The sequence below is a fragment of the Procambarus clarkii genome, chromosome 13 (genome assembly GCF_040958095.1).
Source record: "Procambarus clarkii isolate CNS0578487 chromosome 13, FALCON_Pclarkii_2.0, whole genome shotgun sequence".
Taxonomy (NCBI): domain Eukaryota; kingdom Metazoa; phylum Arthropoda; class Malacostraca; order Decapoda; family Cambaridae; genus Procambarus; species Procambarus clarkii.
Window position 1 is genome coordinate 21,606,318 of NC_091162.1, and position 18,939 is coordinate 21,625,256.

The window sequence follows — 18,939 nt, forward strand, 5'->3', positions numbered from 1 at the left end:
TTCAAAAAAAAAAAAAAAAAAAAAAAAAAAAATCAGAGAGAGGCACTCAACGGCCTCCCTGGAAACACAAACCGAAACTGTCTCTATTTTCCGCTTGTTACAACGTGTAATAAAGTTGTTACATTTTGGCTTAACGTGTTTATGACGTATTAGAACGTTGTTGCAACCTGCTATATTGGTTGTTATAACTGGTTAGGAGGTGTTAAAACTTGCTCGAACGTTGTACCAACGTCGTAGTTTCGGTGTGTGTTTGGCGGGCTACCCCTCTCAACCAATCAGAGATGGTGTAGCACGGCACTAGGGCAACTCCAAGATGTCCGCTCCAACATGGCGACTGAAGATGTTTGCTTTAGATAGCGGCTGTTGCCATGACGACGAGTCAAGTGGCTGGCGGTTAGCCCACGCTCGCACTACCATGCGGCTCGCTGTTCCCTCGTAAACCTTGTCTCCCTCCAAGCTTACAGTGAAAAGATTCTATAGGCTATAACTCTGTCCACAGACGTGCTACCCCAGCCAGGGTAACATTTCTGGAATGCTGATGACTGGGGTTCTCACATGAGCCCAAACACAAGATGTTTCTGGTACTGGGTTACCAAACTTAGGTTCGCGCACTTTACAAGTGCACTTAGCAAGTTCACTGGCTTCCACAGGCATGTGGATTCAGTGTAAGTAAGACGGTGAACCATCCCCTCACAGAAGGAAGACTATACGTCAATGCCTACTTGGCTAAGCATGGCGATTCCTGATTAGGCCTACTGTCTCGGGTGAGGTGAGCCTAAGTTAGGCCTATAGGACCCCCCCCCCATGCAAGGCAAATATATATTAGACCTATTGGTCCCTTTGTTGGAGGCTATAATTAGGCCTAATGGACAAATCGGGGAATGTACCAGTTAGGCCTACTGGAACCATATTACCAAACAAGTATTTTTCCAGAACTTTTCTGAGTGTAAACTTACCTTATAAGGAAATAATTTGTGTTGTGATGTGAAACAGCTCAGTAAACTTGTTGTTACACAAAGGAGTGATTCATTGTGATCAAGAACATTGTGGTGTACCCAGCCTGGTCCAGAGTGTCCCAGTACACCTCACAACACTTGCACTTACCGTCCACCTCACAACACTTGCACTTACCGTCCACCTCACAACACTTGCACTTACCGTCCACCTCACAACACTTGCACTTACCGTCCACCTCACAACACTTGCACTTACCGTCCACCTCACAACACTTGTACTTACCGTCCACTACACAACACTTGCACTTACCGTCCACCTCACAACACTTGCACTTACCGTACACCTCACAACACTTGCACTTACCGTCCACCTCACAACACTTGCACTTACCGTCCACTACACAACACTTGCACTTACCGTCCACCTCACAACACTTGCACTTACCGTTCACCTCACAACACTTGCACTTACCGTCCACCACACAACACTTGCACTTACCGTCCACCACACAACACCACCTTGCACTTACCGTCCACCACACAACACTTGCACTTGCGTCCTCTACAGCCGTTCTTCACCGTGGTCTCGCCCGCTGAACACCGCTTCCTGCAGGAACCTCCAAGCTTCTGGCACTTTTTCTTCAGCTTACACTCTGTGGGAGGAGCAGAATGTTCCTTAAATGGTCTTCAGCTTACACTCTGTGGGAGGAGCAGAATGTTCCTTAAATGGTCTTCAGCTTACACTGTGGGAGGAGCAGAATGTTCCTTAAATGGTCTTCAGCTTACACTGTGGGAGGAGCAGAATGTTCCTTAAATGGTCTTCAGCTTACACTCTGTGGGAGGAGCAGAATGTTCCTTAAATGGTCTTCAGCTTACACTCTGTGGGAGGAGCAGAATGTTCCTTAAATGGTCTTCAGCTTACACTCTGTGGGAGGAGCAGAATGTTCCTTAAATGGTCTTCAGCTTACACTGTGGGAGGAGCAGAATGTTCCTTAGATGCTCCAGCCACACCGCCAAGTTGTGATAAGAGAGAAATACGAAAAGAACCGAACCAGGCATGTGTGAAATATCTCATTAGCATTGCCATCTTTGATTATAGTTCTGAATAAAAGAATCTCTGTTCCGTACTAGAAAATGGTCCTGAATGCCTATAGACTCCGCCCTGAGCATTGATTCTTTAATCTTTCATGAGTTAAACTCGTGTCATATTGTTATGAAGTTTGGTTATGAAACTTATCACAGAACTGAATATTAAAATTTTCAGAAAATAAAATTCATTTTAGGAAACTTATGCATCTTATCGCCTTTTTTCGTAGTTACGTCCCAACTTAAGAAACCGTTTATGAAGACCGACCTTCTTAAGACCACCACTTAACGTCAGGACACCTCCGGACCCCTCCTTCCGTTACGTAAACCGTACATAAGTCACATTTTCTCGACTACACAACCGGGAACAGAAAATACTTTAGTCGGGGGATCCCGTCCCGCCTGCAATGTGTGCTCTGTGTGTGTATTACACGTATAAAATATGTATTTATGAAAAGGCTAAAGTTAGCATAGCAATTTATTATTAAATACTTAATAAATCAACATTACTTTTATTCATTTAAACTAAGAGAAGCCGACGCATGCCTGCAGGCAATGTGTTTTTCCATACCTATTCTGTTTACTAATATATATATTTCACCCACAATTAAAGTTATCAATTATATTATAAACTGTAAGCCTAAATATTAAATAATTCATGGCACATTAAATACTGAAGACTGAGTCAATGACTCATAATTAGGAAATTCTTTTATTTAATATTTGCTGCATTCCAATACTGTTTACATTGTTCTTTGAAATAGCTTACCCATATGATGTGCACAAATTTTAAATACTAAATAATAGACTAAATCCTTAACCACCGTCCATAAAGGTAAATATGTAAATATAGGTCCACCGTCTAGGTAGACCTCACCTAGACCAATATATTGGAGTGCAAAACTTAATGAGCCATTATATTTTTTGTAATTTATATGAAGCACATTATTATATTCAAAGTAATTAATGTTTTGCCCTACATTTACCAATAACATTTATACCTTCTCAATGTTATAAACATTGTTATAAACATTGTGAAGCCTGAATTACTACTTCAATAAGGATGAAATGCTCGAGTGTCTCAGCCCCGCCCCCAACCCAGTTGCTGGTCGCAAGTGGCGAAGTTCCGGAGCCTCGACCGATCCCGTGCCAGAAAACTTTGACTACGAAAGGGAAACGTTATGTAAGCTCCCCCTGGACAAGGAAGTCGGCCTCCAGGAAGACAGAGAATTCGCACAGGTGCTCTCCCTCTTAAGTCTGTAATGTCTCGTACTCCAAAGCAACTTTTTAAGCTTGTTAACGCGCGTTCCGTGCTGCAGACAACTTAAGCGAAATGGCTGGGAGAGGCTTCCCTTGAGCGTTGGCCTCTGCGAAACATGGGCTGTTGCCCTGGTGGTTCCTTTCGGTCAATTTCCTGCCCGAAACGCTTTGCGTAATAGTGGCTTTAGGCATTATATGTACTAGCTCTATCTATAAATCCATCAATGTTTGCATCTCACCTTGTATGTATGTACTTTACCTGAATAAACATTTGATTTGATTTTGATTTGAATGTATGGAATCTACCAAGACTGCCATACGAAGTGTGGTAGTGGGCGTGTCAACCTGCTCCGAGATTCAGTTCCTAGTGAAGATCTCCGCTTTGACCACATTGGAATTTTAGCATTACCTCCAGCAATTCTCCGTCCCTTGACCTCTGCTTCCCCGACTCTTATGATGGACGACTTCAACGCTTGTCATGCCGCATGACAGCCATCAGTCATTGCCTCTCAGTGGCCCAGAGACCCATTTCACTCCTTACGTCCCTAGATCTGGAGAGTTGGGGAGATTCTCACATGGGAGCTGCATCAACTCTGGACCTCTGTCTGGCAATAGCATCTTCACATCAGCCTCTGGTTTCCTACATGACCAGTGATCATCTCCAGCTTCTCATCTTTTGTGAAGGGATTTGTCCGGTTCTCAGGAGCATCAGACCCCTTCCAGTATCTGATTTCTTATCAGATTCACTTAGAGACAGCTTTATAACAAACGCTCAACAAATGTGTAAATATTTCCTTCAAGCTAATGAAAGGACGAAAATCCTCAACAAAATTAAGAGAACTAGGATTAGAGGACAATTGAGAGGCACTAAAGAGAACCAGAACTGTATACACCCAAGTTAGGAGAGAAGGCGAGAGGCAATTTGAAAATGACATTGCTGCAATAATTAAGGACTACCTAAAGCTGTTCTATAGCCATATAAGGAGAAAAATAACAGTGCAAGGCTATATACTCAGATTAGGGAGACAAGGGGGGAATTCTCACAGAAAATGATAACGAGGTATGTGTCGGAAAATCCGACACCATTTAATAATCATACAGATAATAGCTGTATTGTATAAACAAGTTACCCATAGAAAACGTAACTTGTAGTGGAATTACCGTCTAAAGAAAACGGGATATCATCACCACATACTATTATAATTCACCAGCTATTCTGCTGGGAATTATTCTTAAATACATTAGTCTTTGGACTTTACCATCATAAAAACATCTTATATAAATTAACTTAATTATCAATATTAAAGTAGAGTAAATGTGACCCTTCTATCACTTTCTGAAATCTGGACAAAGTAGGCCAGGCGTCAGGGGGGAAGGAGGGCAGCCATTGTTATACGAGACCAGAGGCTCACACGGGAGCAAATTCGGCTCCTGTTAATTTTACTTGGACGTAGTGTTATGGATACCAAAGGTGTACCATCTGTCAACACGCTGTCAACAAATCAAGTTAAGTGTTCTTTCCGAAACCCATTATTTATCATTAGTGGCCATTAATGTCATTATATAGGGTGACCCGGTTAGATCACATGGAAGCCTCAAACTAAAGGTAATTAAGCCAGGTCTTCATGTTCCATGTACTGTTTTCTCTGATATACTTGTCATATATAGGTATCTGGCTTCACAGCTAGCGCACTTTTGACAGGTCAAGACGAGGAAGCAAGATTTGTGCACCAGTTACTGGGTGATATGGAAGCTACCTCAAAGAGGATAATTTGGTGTCTACACCCTAGTTATACCTGGTGGACTAACCTGCTGTACTATAAGATAAGGAAACTCTTCAATGTATGTAGTTACTGTAGTTTGATTGGCTGCATATATATTAATTTAATAAACCCCCCTAATGTGTAGAGGATCGATTTGTGAGATTAAGAGATTATTGCAGAAATACAGTCCACTTATCATTATACAAATTGCTATCGAAGTATATAAATTAACGTAAATATAAATTCATATAAATTAAATAAATATAAATCTCACAGGTCGGTTCCCACAGTATGAGAAGAACACAACAAAATATTTAGAGCTAAACCTAAATCAACAAAGGATCTACTCCACACAGTAGAACCAGTGTAGATACCAAGGTTGTGAGATGAAAGGCCGGAAGAAACAATGGATGACATTGTAGTTACTGTAGATGAGGTAAGAAAAGGTTGGGAGAAACTATATGTGATAAAAGGAATAGAGCAATATCTAATCTCACCATGGCTGCTGAAGGAGGCTGCAGAAATACTTTGTCACCTATTATCTAACATTTTTAATAAAATGATTGAGACAGGAAATCTCCCAGAAATCTGGAAAATAGCAGATGTAGTCCCAGTTTTCAAAACAGAGGATAGAAAGGAGGCTTTACATTACAGACCAGTGCCATTGTCATGTATTCTGTCTAAAGTGCTTGAGAAAGTAAACAGGTCGAAAATCGTAGAGCATCTGGACAAGACTGACTATATAACAAAATGGCAGCTTGGATTAGAAAGGGAAAATCATGACTGACAAACTTGGTTGAGTTATATGACAGGGTTACTAAAATATGACAGGAAAAAGGGGGCGGGTTAGACTGTATTTTCCTAGATTGTCAAAAAGCATTTGACACTGTTCCTCATAAAAGACTGGTGTACAAGATGGAGAGGCAGGCTGGGATAACTGGAAAACACGAACTGGGTAAGGGAGTACCTGGAGGACAGAAAACAAAGAGTCACAATCAGAGAGGAGGTTTCAAGCTGGATGAATGTAACACGTACTGTATATATGCTGGTTAGCATTGTAAATGTGTGGCCACGTCTGTGGTAGAAAATAATAATAAAAAAAAAAAAAAAAAGTCCCACAAGGCTTGGTCCTCGAACCACTGCTATTACTAATTTATGTGAGCGACCTACCCGAGGGAGTGAGCTCAGACAAGTCAATGTTTGCAGATGACACAAAGCTGACGAGTAATGTAAAAACAGGATGACTGCAGGAAGTTACAGAAGGACCTAGATAAATTCCAGGAGTGGTCCAACAAATGGTTGCTGGGGTTCAATCCAACAATTCTAAGGTAATAGATTAATGGAAAGAGGAGACCAAAGACATCTCCACCATAAGGGAAAGACAACTACAGAAATAAGAAAGAGAAAGATTTGCACCATAAGGGAAAGACAACTACAGAAATAAGAAAGAGAAAGATTTGCACCATAAGGGAAAGACAACTACAGAAATAAGAAAGAGAGAAAGATTTGAGAGGAGAGAAAGTAGTTTTAATACTCATCCCAGAGAAACAGATAAACAGGATAACATCAGAAGTAAATGGAACTGGCAAATATTAAAAAACATTATTTTGAAACCTAAATCAGGACTCCTTCAAGGCAAGATACACAACATTTGTTACACCAATACCAGAATATGCAGCACCGGCTTGGAATCCGCACCTTTGAAGCATAAGGCCAAAATTTAAACAGTACAAAAGTTTGCAATAAGATTAGTGTGGGAGATGAGAGAGTAAAGCAACAAGAATAGGCTAATGGAACTAAATCTCACATCCCTAGAAGAGAGAAGGAACATTGAGGATATGACCACAACATACAAGATAATGAGGGGAAGAGATGAGGGTGGACAAGGATAGCCTCCTCATACTGAGAGAAAGTAGGGCAAGAGAACACAGGGGGAAGCTGGAAACGCAAATGAGCCGAAGGAATGTAAGGAAATACTCATACTCTGTACAGGTAGTCAACAAGTGGAATGCGCTTAAAGAAGCTGTGGAAGCCACCTCCATGCAAAGTTTTAAAGACATATTCGACAAAGAATTTGAACGTTAACATAGTTAAGGCATAAAGATCTAAACCTCACTCCCGCGTAGACGCTGTTAGGTGAGCACAGTTACAATCTTCTCCACCTCCACCACGCGCCACACAACACCTACATCCACCACGCGCCACACAACACCTACATCCATCACTCGCTACACAACACTTACCTCCACCACCCGCCACACAACACTTGCACTTCCTGCTTACTCGTCTGCCTCTCCCTCAACTCTTCGTCGTCTTGACGCTTTGCACCATACTGGGTTACGCCTCAGTTGTGGTGCCTTCCGGTAGCCTGTATGTTGAAACTGGCGTCCAGTCTCTACAGGATCGCCGTCATCGCTACCTTGCGCGGTCCCTACAACACCCTCACACTCGCTTATGTCGCACGTTGACCGTTATCCCTCCTGTGGGTCCTGTTTCCTTTCACCACCTTCCCCTTTCTGTACGGTTGTCTCGCTTGCAAGGTTCTCTCTCGGTTCTTGTTACCAATATTTCTCCTCGTGTCGTTCCATCCTTGCCCCCCATGGAGGGTCCCTCTTCCTAAGTTTTGTAAAACCTTGACCCACGTGACTAAAGCTTTTACATATCTACAGTTTTGAAACGCCTTTTCCTTGCTCACTTTTCTTCACACTCCCGTTCCATTTCCAACCACTTGCGATGGATGGTAGAGCGACGGTCTCGCCTTCAAGCAGTTCGGCGTTGAATCCCCGACCGTCCAAGTGGTTGGGCACCATTCCTTCCTCCCGTCCCATCCCAAACCTTATTGTTACTGTTATCTCCTACATAGCAGTAGATTCTGCCTGTTCCTTACCACCAACGTATCTGCATGCTCCAACATCAAGATTCAACAACAACATTACGGGCCAAAATGTATTGTCTAGACACACACCTCCTTCCCCCTCCACATTTCCGTACCCGAGACACCTGCACCTGTTGTCTCGCCGGATAACCAGACACCAGCAGCTAATTACCTCTCTCGCTCGTTTAACTGCCGGCTTCTTGTCTCCAACACCAGCATTCACGCTGAATATGGCGTCACAGCCCGTATAAGAAGCCCTGCCAGCGTCCAGAGCGTCCAGGGGGGACCATTTGGTCACCATATGGACCGGGAGACATCTCCCGTCACGCAGAGTGCAGTCGCGCCTCCACAGATCTCCAGTATCATCTCTTGATACTGGTAATGGCTCAAAAGGGCCACCACTTACTGGCTATTCATGCCTGTGCCGCCTTTTGGGTGACTTAATCTTCATCAATCAATCAATCAATCAATCCAGAGCGTCGGACTACTCCTCAAGTGTTCATTGCTACCGCAACTACTCTCGCCTCCAGGTGATGGTAGACGCACACAGCATTTTTGTATAAAGTATTACCCGCACTTTTGTTATTAACGTAAATTTCACATGTGTATATTTCTCTTTTGATTGTGTTTAAGCCAAGTGGATAACGGGTTTTGTTTTCATTAATTGTTACTTGTCAGTTTGTGTAAAATTAATCTTTTTTTTATATTAAATGTTTAAAGTTTTTATTCTTTTTTTTTTACCCACAGTTTTCACACGGTAAAGGTATCAAACATTTCTTTACTTTGTTTTCTCTTTTCTTTTTTATTAATGTGCGATTGGCACAACGCCTGCCAGAATAGTTACTGCTCTATTTCAGATTCTCCTCACATTGTCCTGATCCCTTCCAAGTGCTATATAGTCATAATGGCTTGGCGCTTTTTCCCCTGATAGTTCTCTTCCCTTCCCGCTCCATCTCCGTCTTCACCGATGGGTCTAAGTCTGCCGATGGTGTGGGCTACGGTGGTATATTTTCTGACCACACCTTTATGTGTCGCCTGCCCCTGGAGACTAGCATTGTCACAGTAAACCTTTATGCAATTTTGTATGCTCTTCGTCAACAGCTTTCTCGCTGTCAATCTTCCTTTGTCGTTGTCGGTGACTCTTGCAGTGCATTCATGGCTCTGGAGTCCTGGTTAAACCTTGATGACGAGCGGACGTCAGGACGACACCGCCTGGGGGGCCGCCGGATCACGTTCAATCTCATGATTTTGATACTGCCGTTTGGTATTTCTTTTCAACGGTCTTGTTTGTTATGGTCCGCACATCTCGCCTTGGGTCAGAGGATAGTTGATAGATTTTGAACGTTTTCTGGTTGGTTCTCCTGACGGGGTGGCGGCGTCCGGCGTCGGCTTGGCCGAGAGGTACCGGGGGGGGGGGGGGGGGGCACTGGACAACATATTGCGCTTTAGTTGTGGGCCGAGTTTTTTATTTTGTTACCCAGTGTTCTCTGTGTGGGGCGGGGCAGGTGCTTGTCACCCTGAGGGACTCCTGGGGGCTCCGCAATCATCTGCCCGTCTGTGTTTATTGGCCGTAAGGCATGGTAGTTTCCGCTGATGAGCAACATTCATTTTTTTGAGATATATACAAGAGTTGTTACATTCTTGTACAGCCACTAGTACGCGTAGCGTTTCGGGCAGGTCCCTGGAATACGATCCCCGCCGCGAAGAATCGTTTTTTCATCCAAGTACACATTTTACTGTTTTGTTAAACAGAGGCTACAGTTAAGGAATTGCGCCCAGTAAATCGTTCCCGGCCAGAATACGAACCCATGACATAGCGCTCGCGGAACGCCAGGCGAGTGTCTTACCACTACACCACGGAGACTGTTCATTTCGCCATTAGGCTTCGCGTATCCTTCACGGGTACACCGGGGCGCATCCGATCCCACGATCGTCGTTGCCCCTAAATAAACACCACCAACAACAACAGCTCATGGCTTTGGAGTCCTTTAATCCAGTCCATCCTGTGGTAGTCGATTCAACATTGGGTGTTTCTTATCTCCAGGATTTTTTTTGTTTTTTTCAGGGATATTCCTGCGCGGGCCCTAAGCCTCTGGCTGTAACGACCGCTTACCCTGCCGTAATAACCGCGGCCTTTATTGTAATAACCCAATGTTTCCCAGTATTAATCCTGTTATCTTGTTATCTCTCGTGATCGTAATATACGCTCTCTGTTGTAAATCTCTGTCTCTCTTCACTCAATACCCCAGCTTAACACTGTTACAGTCCAGCATGACCCCTCACTGGACGGCCACGTATGTAAGAGGAATATTAAATGAGGAAGATACACCAAGGACCAGGGTTATTAGAAAAAAAAAAAACAATAACAAAACACATTTACACTGCCACCACCTTCCCGACCAACCATACCTGAATGTGTCAATCACCGATCCCCCAGGAAGGCAAGGAATCAGTAACCATGGGACTCCGGGTAATATGAATTTCAGTAATAAATTTTGGAAAATTAGTTTGTGTAATTTACGTTACTTATTTGAATCCAAGGGCAACTTTAGTATCTATTAATAGTAGGAGAACATGGGGGCTTCCAATACAACACCTAAAAATGACAAAGTAGCAAAATATATCAAAGGGGAGTTAAGTGAATACCACTGGACAAGCTATACAATTTATTTTATGAAACATGTAAATTAAGACAATTTGAACACATAACCTATTCTATTCCCTAGAGGCACAATGGATATTTACCGAGGACACAAAACTCAAGTGCACTATACCTTAAATACCCGCACTACGGCCACGATGTTGATGGCTGCCCTCAGCCCCGAGGATACGGGCTTGCGGCCCTGTTCCTACTACACTCCCAAGACACACTGATGAAATTTAGTTTTTCCAACTTATTGCTGGGAAGGATTGCTCCTCCCACCATCTAATACAGCCCCAGGGCTCCACCCATTATTTTGGCACTGGCCAACCATTTAACACGTAGGCCTGAGGTCTGGCACTCTAGGGCCAATAAGGACTTGGCCCTTATCTCAGGCCAATCACCTTCACTGATCTGTCGTGGAAAGCTACATGAATTCCTGAAGATTGAGTCAGCTCTCCCCAGCTAGAGAAGGGGGACAAGGCGCGTCTATGGAGCCCAGACACCTGCGAGCAATGTTTACAAAACTGATAATTTATGTTCAAGCCTGTCTCCTCTAAGATAGGAGTAGGGACATTTGACTCTGCCTGGTATGGGGAAGGCCGCTGCTGAGAGGGACAGAGAGGGATGAGAGGGGGTGGAGAGGGAAATATCTGAGTGGGGAATTGAGTGGGAGAAGCCAAGGTATCCACGACCACCCTACCCTCAGGTCAACCTCTTGACCCTGACAAATGGGCGACAGGGGGGGGGGAAGAGGAGGAGACGAATGACGGCCAAGGGGAGGGGAGAAGGAAGGAGGAGAGAGGGAGAAGGAAAGGAGGGGAGAAGGGGAGGGAAAAGAGGGGAGAAGGGAGAACCAATGATCTGAGCCCCAGATCATTACAACTCCCCCTCCTCGGAAATTAAGAAATTTGTGTGTAAAGCAAGTTACACACACTTTTCTTATCCAGAAATCCTGCCCTACCCTAACCATTAACTCCAAAAACAACATTTTTAACCCAACACTATTTTCAACCAATGCCTCAAAACAAAAGAAATTATCTAATCCTAACTAATTCCATACAATACTCCAACAACAATAACGGCACACCCAAAAGGTGCGCCCCAGCATGTATTTATACCTATCAACACAACAGTAATAATACATAAAACCTAAGGACAGAGACCGTCCCTATAATCCTGACTGTCCACTTCGATGCAGCCCCGTACCCTTCCAACTACCTGGAAGACAAAATATCCTATACCTGTCTTGATATAGTAACAAATAACTGGAGAAATCCCAACCTAACATTACTAACTAGCTAAAATCAGCTGATAGCCTTCAGCTAACCCAGTATTCCACCCGGAATAAAGATCAAACACATCACACAAAACATTAAATAAAAAAAATCAATGTCATTAAAAAAATTTAACAAAATTATAAAATTATATCAACATGGAAGAACACTACCTCTCAGGGACCTAGTGTTCCACTCCACACCTGTGGCAACTGTCCACCACAGCGCATCCCAATCTTAAAATCTAAAGAAAAGACACAGAAATATTTTTATTATTAAAAAAAATCAATGTTCACAGACATGTCCCTTAACCAACAACAACACTCTGGATATAAGTTCCTCCAACTCCTAATATCCCAGAGTTCATATTCAAGTCCACAACAACAGCGGGTGAACACATTTGTCAGACTGTGTACCACACCCTTATTGTTCAGTAAACCACAAAAAAAAAATTAAAAAAAATATATGTATAACTATCAGTATCTAGGATCTAGAAAAATCTAGATAAAGTTCCCCACTGATCAACGTTTCTAGAGATCCTACTAGATGGTTCTCAAACCAGTTCTCTCATACAACTTATCTAGAGACAGGGTCATTTTCTAGATGTTCACTTTCTAGATTTATTTATCTATTTCACTAGTTCTAGTTTTCAACATTTAATACTGGTCCAGAGAACTTTCCGAAGGTGTATAGGTGCTTACTAACAGATGGAAAATTAAAAGTTGAACTGTTCCGAGTTACCACAGTTTACTATATTAATAGCGTTTATTTTTATATGAACTTTTCTATAAATATTTTCTCTCGTTCGTTCCTGTTGACATTTGGTTGCTGTAGATTCCGGCGACTACCTCATGTTGCTTGAAGATCCTGGTCGTCTGGAAGTTCCATTTCCGACCCCGGCCAACTACGGACAGTACAGGGGGTCTAGTACTACCCGCACCTGACTTGAGTGACAGCTGACAGCTGGCGGCTGTCAGCTCAGGTGGACCCCGCTAACAGGAACCCGGGTTCACCTCTTCTTATCGCTCCCCAAACAGTCTTGATGGATTCCTGTTAACCATGGCTGCCACAGTAGAGCACAGCTTCGACGTATCACGATGTCTCGCGTTGGTAGTGAGGTTCGAGTGGCGTTGAAGAGGATGGCATGGTGACAGGACAGGTGGGCCCTGCCTCAGCTCCTGGGCGACGTCATCTACCGGCGTTTACTTGTCATCCCGGTACTACTGGGCCGGTACACCTTCCGTGCAACCCCTCGTGTAGCTGAACTTGGGCCGAGGTACAGGATTGTACCTCATCTGGCGATTCCGCAAGCACTCTGTAGGGGTAGTGCTGTTCGTACCTGAGACCACCGCGTTGCATCTTGATTTCCACAGACGACGCAACCGCAGGTTTTGAGAGAGCTGACAAGTCCTTGCAATTAGCGTTCTTGTTCGTAGACCACTCGTCTTCCACTTCCGGTTTTCCCGCAGTCTTGACTACGCGGCTGGTGGGCGTGGTTGGTGACCTTGAGACAGCTAGCCCACGGTTGTAATGGTGACTGGACTCTGCTCCGTGAAGACAGCATGGCTGGACTGGGACAACCTCGTTGGTGACGTGAGGTGTCGGCCGGGTGACTGTACGCCAGTCACCCCTTCCGGATAACCAATTGACGAGTTACCGGGTACAAGGGGGGAGGACTTTATGTAACGTGCCTCAGACCCCGATCTTATCAGCCAGGTGGGTCATCCCCAGACCTGCTGATCTCGATCCTTGGTTCACGTGTGACTGGGAGGCTGGAACTGGTGTACCATCAGACCTGAGAAAGACAGACAACAACAAATGGCGGAAGCATGGATATTACTCTGAGGTATAGGAAGTTGGAAACCCCAGAGCAAGGCAAGTATGCTACCTGAGTCATGCACATCAGTAAATACACACCAGTGCCTCTACAGGATAATTATTATGAAATTACTAAACCTGACTAGGGGAGATCATTACCAATTTACTGTACAGCTCGCGACCTTGTTACCATAGGGTGACAAGATTGAACTTGACTACTGATGAGATCTGACAGGAGGTCATCCTCATCATCTGACTCAGCACTTGAATCATTAGACAGGTCAGGAATTAGACTTGCTGACGGCAGCTCTAGTTCCTCCCTCGCGTGATAAGGTTTTAATTTATTAATGTGAATCGTTCTCTCAACTTGGTCTTCAAAAATACCTTTAATAACAAAATTAACCGGACCTTTTCTTTCAATTACTCGGTAAGGGCCCCGCCATCTAGGTGCAAGTTTCCTACTCTGATTGGCAGGAGCCGCCTCATTAACTCTCAACACAAGACTCCCGACTTAATAACCGCGGCCTTTATTGTAATAACCCAATGTTTCCCAGTATTAATCCTGTTATCTTGTTATCTCTCGTGATCGTAATATACGCTCTCTGTTGTAAATCTCTGTCTCTCTTCACTCAATACCCCAGCTTAACACTGTTACAGTCCAGCATGACCCCTCACTGGACGGCCACGTATGTAAGAGGAATATTAAATGAGGAAGATACACCAAGGACCAGGGTTATTAGAAAAAAAAAACAATAACAAAACACATTTACACTGCCACCACCTTCCCGACCAACCATACCTGAATGTGTCAATCACCGATCCCCCAGGAAGGCAAGGAATCAGTAACCATGGGACTCCGGGTAATATGAATTTCAGTAATAAATTTTGGAAAATTAGTTTGTGTAATTTACGTTACTTATTTGAATCCAAGGGCAACTTTAGTATCTATTAATAGTAGGAGAACATGGGGGCTTCCAATACAACACCTAAAAATGACAAAGTAGCAAAATATATCAAAGGGGAGTTAAGTGAATACCACTGGACAAGCTATACAATTTATTTTATGAAACATGTAAATTAAGACAATTTGAACACATAACCTATTCTATTCCCTAGAGGCACAATGGATATTTACCGAGGACACAAAACTCAAGTGCACTATACCTTAAATACCCGCACTACGGCCACGATGTTGATGGCTGCCCTCAGCCCCGAGGATACGGGCTTGCGGCCCTGTTCCTACTACACTCCCAAGACACACTGATGAAATTTAGTTTTTCCAACTTATTGCTGGGAAGGATTGCTCCTCCCACCATCTAATACAGCCCCAGGGCTCCACCCATTATTTTGGCACTGGCCAACCATTTAACACGTAGGCCTGAGGTCTGGCACTCTAGGGCCAATAAGGACTTGGCCCTTATCTCAGGCCAATCACCTTCACTGATCTGTCGTGGAAAGCTACATGAATTCCTGAAGATTGAGTCAGCTCTCCCCAGCTAGAGAAGGGGGACAAGGCGCGTCTATGGAGCCCAGACACCTGCGAGCAATGTTTACAAAACTGATAATTTATGTTCAAGCCTGTCTCCTCTAAGATAGGAGTAGGGACATTTGACTCTGCCTGGTATGGGGAAGGCCGCTGCTGAGAGGGACAGAGAGGGATGAGAGGGGGTGGAGAGGGAAATATCTGAGTGGGGAATTGAGTGGGAGAAGCCAAGGTATCCACGACCACCCTACCCTCAGGTCAACCTCTTGACCCTGACAAATGGGCGACAGGGGGGGGGGAAGAGGAGGAGACGAATGACGGCCAAGGGGAGGGGAGAAGGAAGGAGGAGAGAGGGAGAAGGAAAGGAGGGGAGAAGGGGAGGGAAAAGAGGGGAGAAGGGAGAACCAATGATCTGAGCCCCAGATCATTACATGGCTGGCCCATTAAGTGTTGCTTGTTTCTGTTTTACTTGGGCGGAGTATGAGTATTTATGACTCGTATGGTCGCTTCAGTAAGATTTTGCCATATGTGTTTAACAACTTCTTCTGCTCTGTTGAAACTAAGTTGAAATCTTAATGGGTTTGTAACTGTGCACTGTGTTAGATAATGTTCCAGTGGTCTGTCGGGCATTTCTCCACAGTGTTGACATTTCCTCTCATCTTCCGGAACCTGTAAGCCTATTTCCCATGCACATGGGTATCCAAGCCTGATGCGATGTAAATGCACTTCTGTTGCTCTACTGTTCCCTTTCATCAAACTAAGTGGTTCGTAGTTAGTTGAATTCTTGTACCAACCCGCAGATCCTTATGTTGCAACTGCTGTGTTGTGGTCACTGTACATCTTTTGCATTGCTCTGTTTCTAATTACTTTCTTAATCTGTGATAGACTCTGTGGTATGTAAATGTCTACATTTCTCCTCTTAGTAGCAAGTTTTGCAGCTTCGTCTGCAATGTCATTTCCTATTATTCCCACATGACTTGGCACCCAGTTGATAAGTACCCGTCGGCCTTGTCGTTTGAGTGTTTGCATGAATGATATGACATTTGTGATCAGATGGATGTTATCACATATGTGTTCTTGTTGCAAGGCTTCAATGGCGGTTCTCGAATCCTCCAGGAGGTTTAAGATAGTGGAGTTTTACTGGGTTCTCAGCCATATTGGTGTGTCCTTAAGCATGCAGACGCTGCCGCTAGGGAAACTGTCCGCTCTTGTCCCATCACCCGTAAAGGTATTCTTTATTCCGACTTTTACCCAGGTATTCATTCCTCCATCCTTGCCCACGGGCAGGGTCGTTGGTCTTGGCAACAAACTGAGTGCTCTTAAGATTAGTGTGTACTCATGGCCTTCCTCCTACCACCGTAACCGGCGGTGGGAAACGGCTCTGGCGAAGTTACGTATTGGCCATACACGCTTAACTCATGGGTACTTAATAGAGCGCTGTCCTGCTCCTTATTGTCCATACTGTATTGTCCCTCTTACGGACGTGCATATCTTTGTTGAATGTCCTGACTTCTAGGATGCGCGTGCGTCTTGCTTTCCGACCGTCCCTCGCGGTCACTTGTCCCTCCATAGAATTCTTAGTGAATCGGATATCTATGATATCGTTTGCTTTATGCGCCTTTGTTCTCGTTCTCTCCACCTACACAACACTTACCTCCACCACCCGCCACACAACACTTACCTCCACCACCCACCACACAACACTTACCTCTACCACCCACCACACACCACTTACTTCCACCACCCACCACACAACACTTACCTCCATCACCCGCCACACAACACTTACCTCCACCACCCGCCACACAACACTTACCTCCACCACCCGCCACACAACACTTACCTCCACCACCCTCCACACAACACTTACCTCCATCACCCGCCACACAACACTTACCTCCACCACCCGCCACACAACACTTACCTCCACCACCCACCACACAACACTTACCTCTACCACCCACCACACACCACTTACTTCCACCACCCGCCACACAACACTTACCTCCACCACCCGCCACACAACACTTACCTCCACCACCCGCCACACAACACTTACCTCCACCACCCACCACACAACACTTGCACTTCCGTCCTTTACAGCCAGTCTTATAAACGCTCTCACCCGCCGAACACAACGTCTTGCAGGACCCTCCACGCTTCTTGCACTTGCTCTTGGTTTTGCAATCTGTTAATGAAGGACAGTTTTACAATATATAATATCATGTGTGTATAAAGGTAGGCCTCGACGAGTCGGGTAATGGAGCCACCTTCCCCGTAGTCACTTCGGGAGACCAGACACTACTCTCAGTGGTCCTGGTGCCTCTTGCACTTGCTCTTGGTTTTACAATCTGTTAATGAAGGACAGTTTTACGACATACAATATCATGTGTGTATGAAAACATTTCCCACTGATGGCAGGAAGACTTGCAAGGCAAACTATCACTTGGCAGCACAGTTGCTGGTACACAATAAATGAAGGATATTACTATTTTCTGACCATCTATTGGAATAAGATGGTCAGAAAATGATCTAAGACATACATAAGTGCCCAGAGCAGCGGCTCACGTCCTGGAGCACTAGTGGAGAGAAACACCTCACTGGTCATGACGTCTCTCACAGAGTTCCAGAATTCGCGATCTTCATGTTCGTGTAACACTGATGTAACACCACTGGTGTAGCACCCCTGGTGTAACACCGCTGGTGTAACACCCCTGGTGTAACACCCCTGGTGTAACACCCCTGGTGTAACATCGCTGGTGTAACACCCCTGGTGTAGCACCCCTGGTGTAACACCCCTGGTGTAACACCGCTGGTGTAACATCGCTGGTGTAACACCCCTGGTGTAACACTGCTGGTGTAACACCGCTGGTGTAACACCCCTGGTGTAACACCGCTGGTGTAACACCCCTGGTGTAGCACCCCTGGTGTAACACCGCTGGTGTAACACCCCTGGTGTAACACCGCTGGTGTAACATCGCTGGTGTAACACCCCTGGTGTAACACTGCTGGTGTAACACCCCTGGTGTAACACCGCTGGTGTAACACCCCTGGTGTAACATCGCTGGTGTAACATCGCTGGTGTAACACCCCTGGTGTAGCACCCCTGGTGTAACACCCCTGGTGTAACACCGCTGGTGTAACATCGCTGGTGTAACACCCCTGGTGTAACACTGCTGGTGTAACACCGCTGGTGTAACACCCCTGGTGTAACACCGCTGGTGTAACACCCCTGGTGTAGCACCCCTGGTGTAACACCGCTGGTGTAACACCCCTAGTGTAACACCGCTGGTGTAACATCGCTGGTGTAACACCCCTGGTGTAGCACCCCTGGTGTAACACCGCTGGTGTAACACCGCTGGTGTAGCACCCCTGGTGTAACACCGCAGGTGTAACACCGCTGGTGTAACATCGCTGGTGTAACACCCCTGGTGTAGCACCCCTGGTGTAGCACCCCTGGTGTAACACCCCTAGTGTAGCACCCCTGGTGTAACACCGCTGGTGTAACATCGCTGGTGTAACACCGCTGGTGTAACACCCCTGGTGTAACACCGCTGGTGTAACATCGCTGGTGTAACACCCCTGGTGTAGCACCCCTGGTGTAACATCGCTGGTGTAACACCGCTGGTGTAACACCGCTGGTGTAACATCGTTGGTGTAACACCCCTGGTGTAACACCGCTGGTGTAACACCGCTGGTGTAACACCCCTGGTGTAACACCGCTGGTGTAACACCCTTGGAGTAACACCCCTGGTGTAACACCCCTGGTGTAACACCCTT

The 18,939-nt window shown here is 45.1% G+C and overlaps 1 protein-coding gene across 1 annotated transcript in view; it reads right to left on the reverse strand.

The window, feature by feature from the left end:
- Positions 1-297: 297 nt before the first annotated feature.
- Positions 298-18,939, reverse strand: part of LOC138364389 (axoneme-associated protein mst101(2)-like) — a 63,264-nt gene continuing 44,622 nt past the window's right edge. Inside the window, exons 5-7 of the mRNA XM_069324008.1 lie at positions 17,219-17,347; positions 1,456-1,609; positions 298-457 (exon numbers count right to left, since the gene is read on the reverse strand). Of these exons, the coding sequence (XP_069180109.1) occupies positions 298-457; positions 1,456-1,609; positions 17,219-17,347 (443 nt within the window). The remainder of the gene's footprint in view (positions 458-1,455; positions 1,610-17,218; positions 17,348-18,939) is intronic.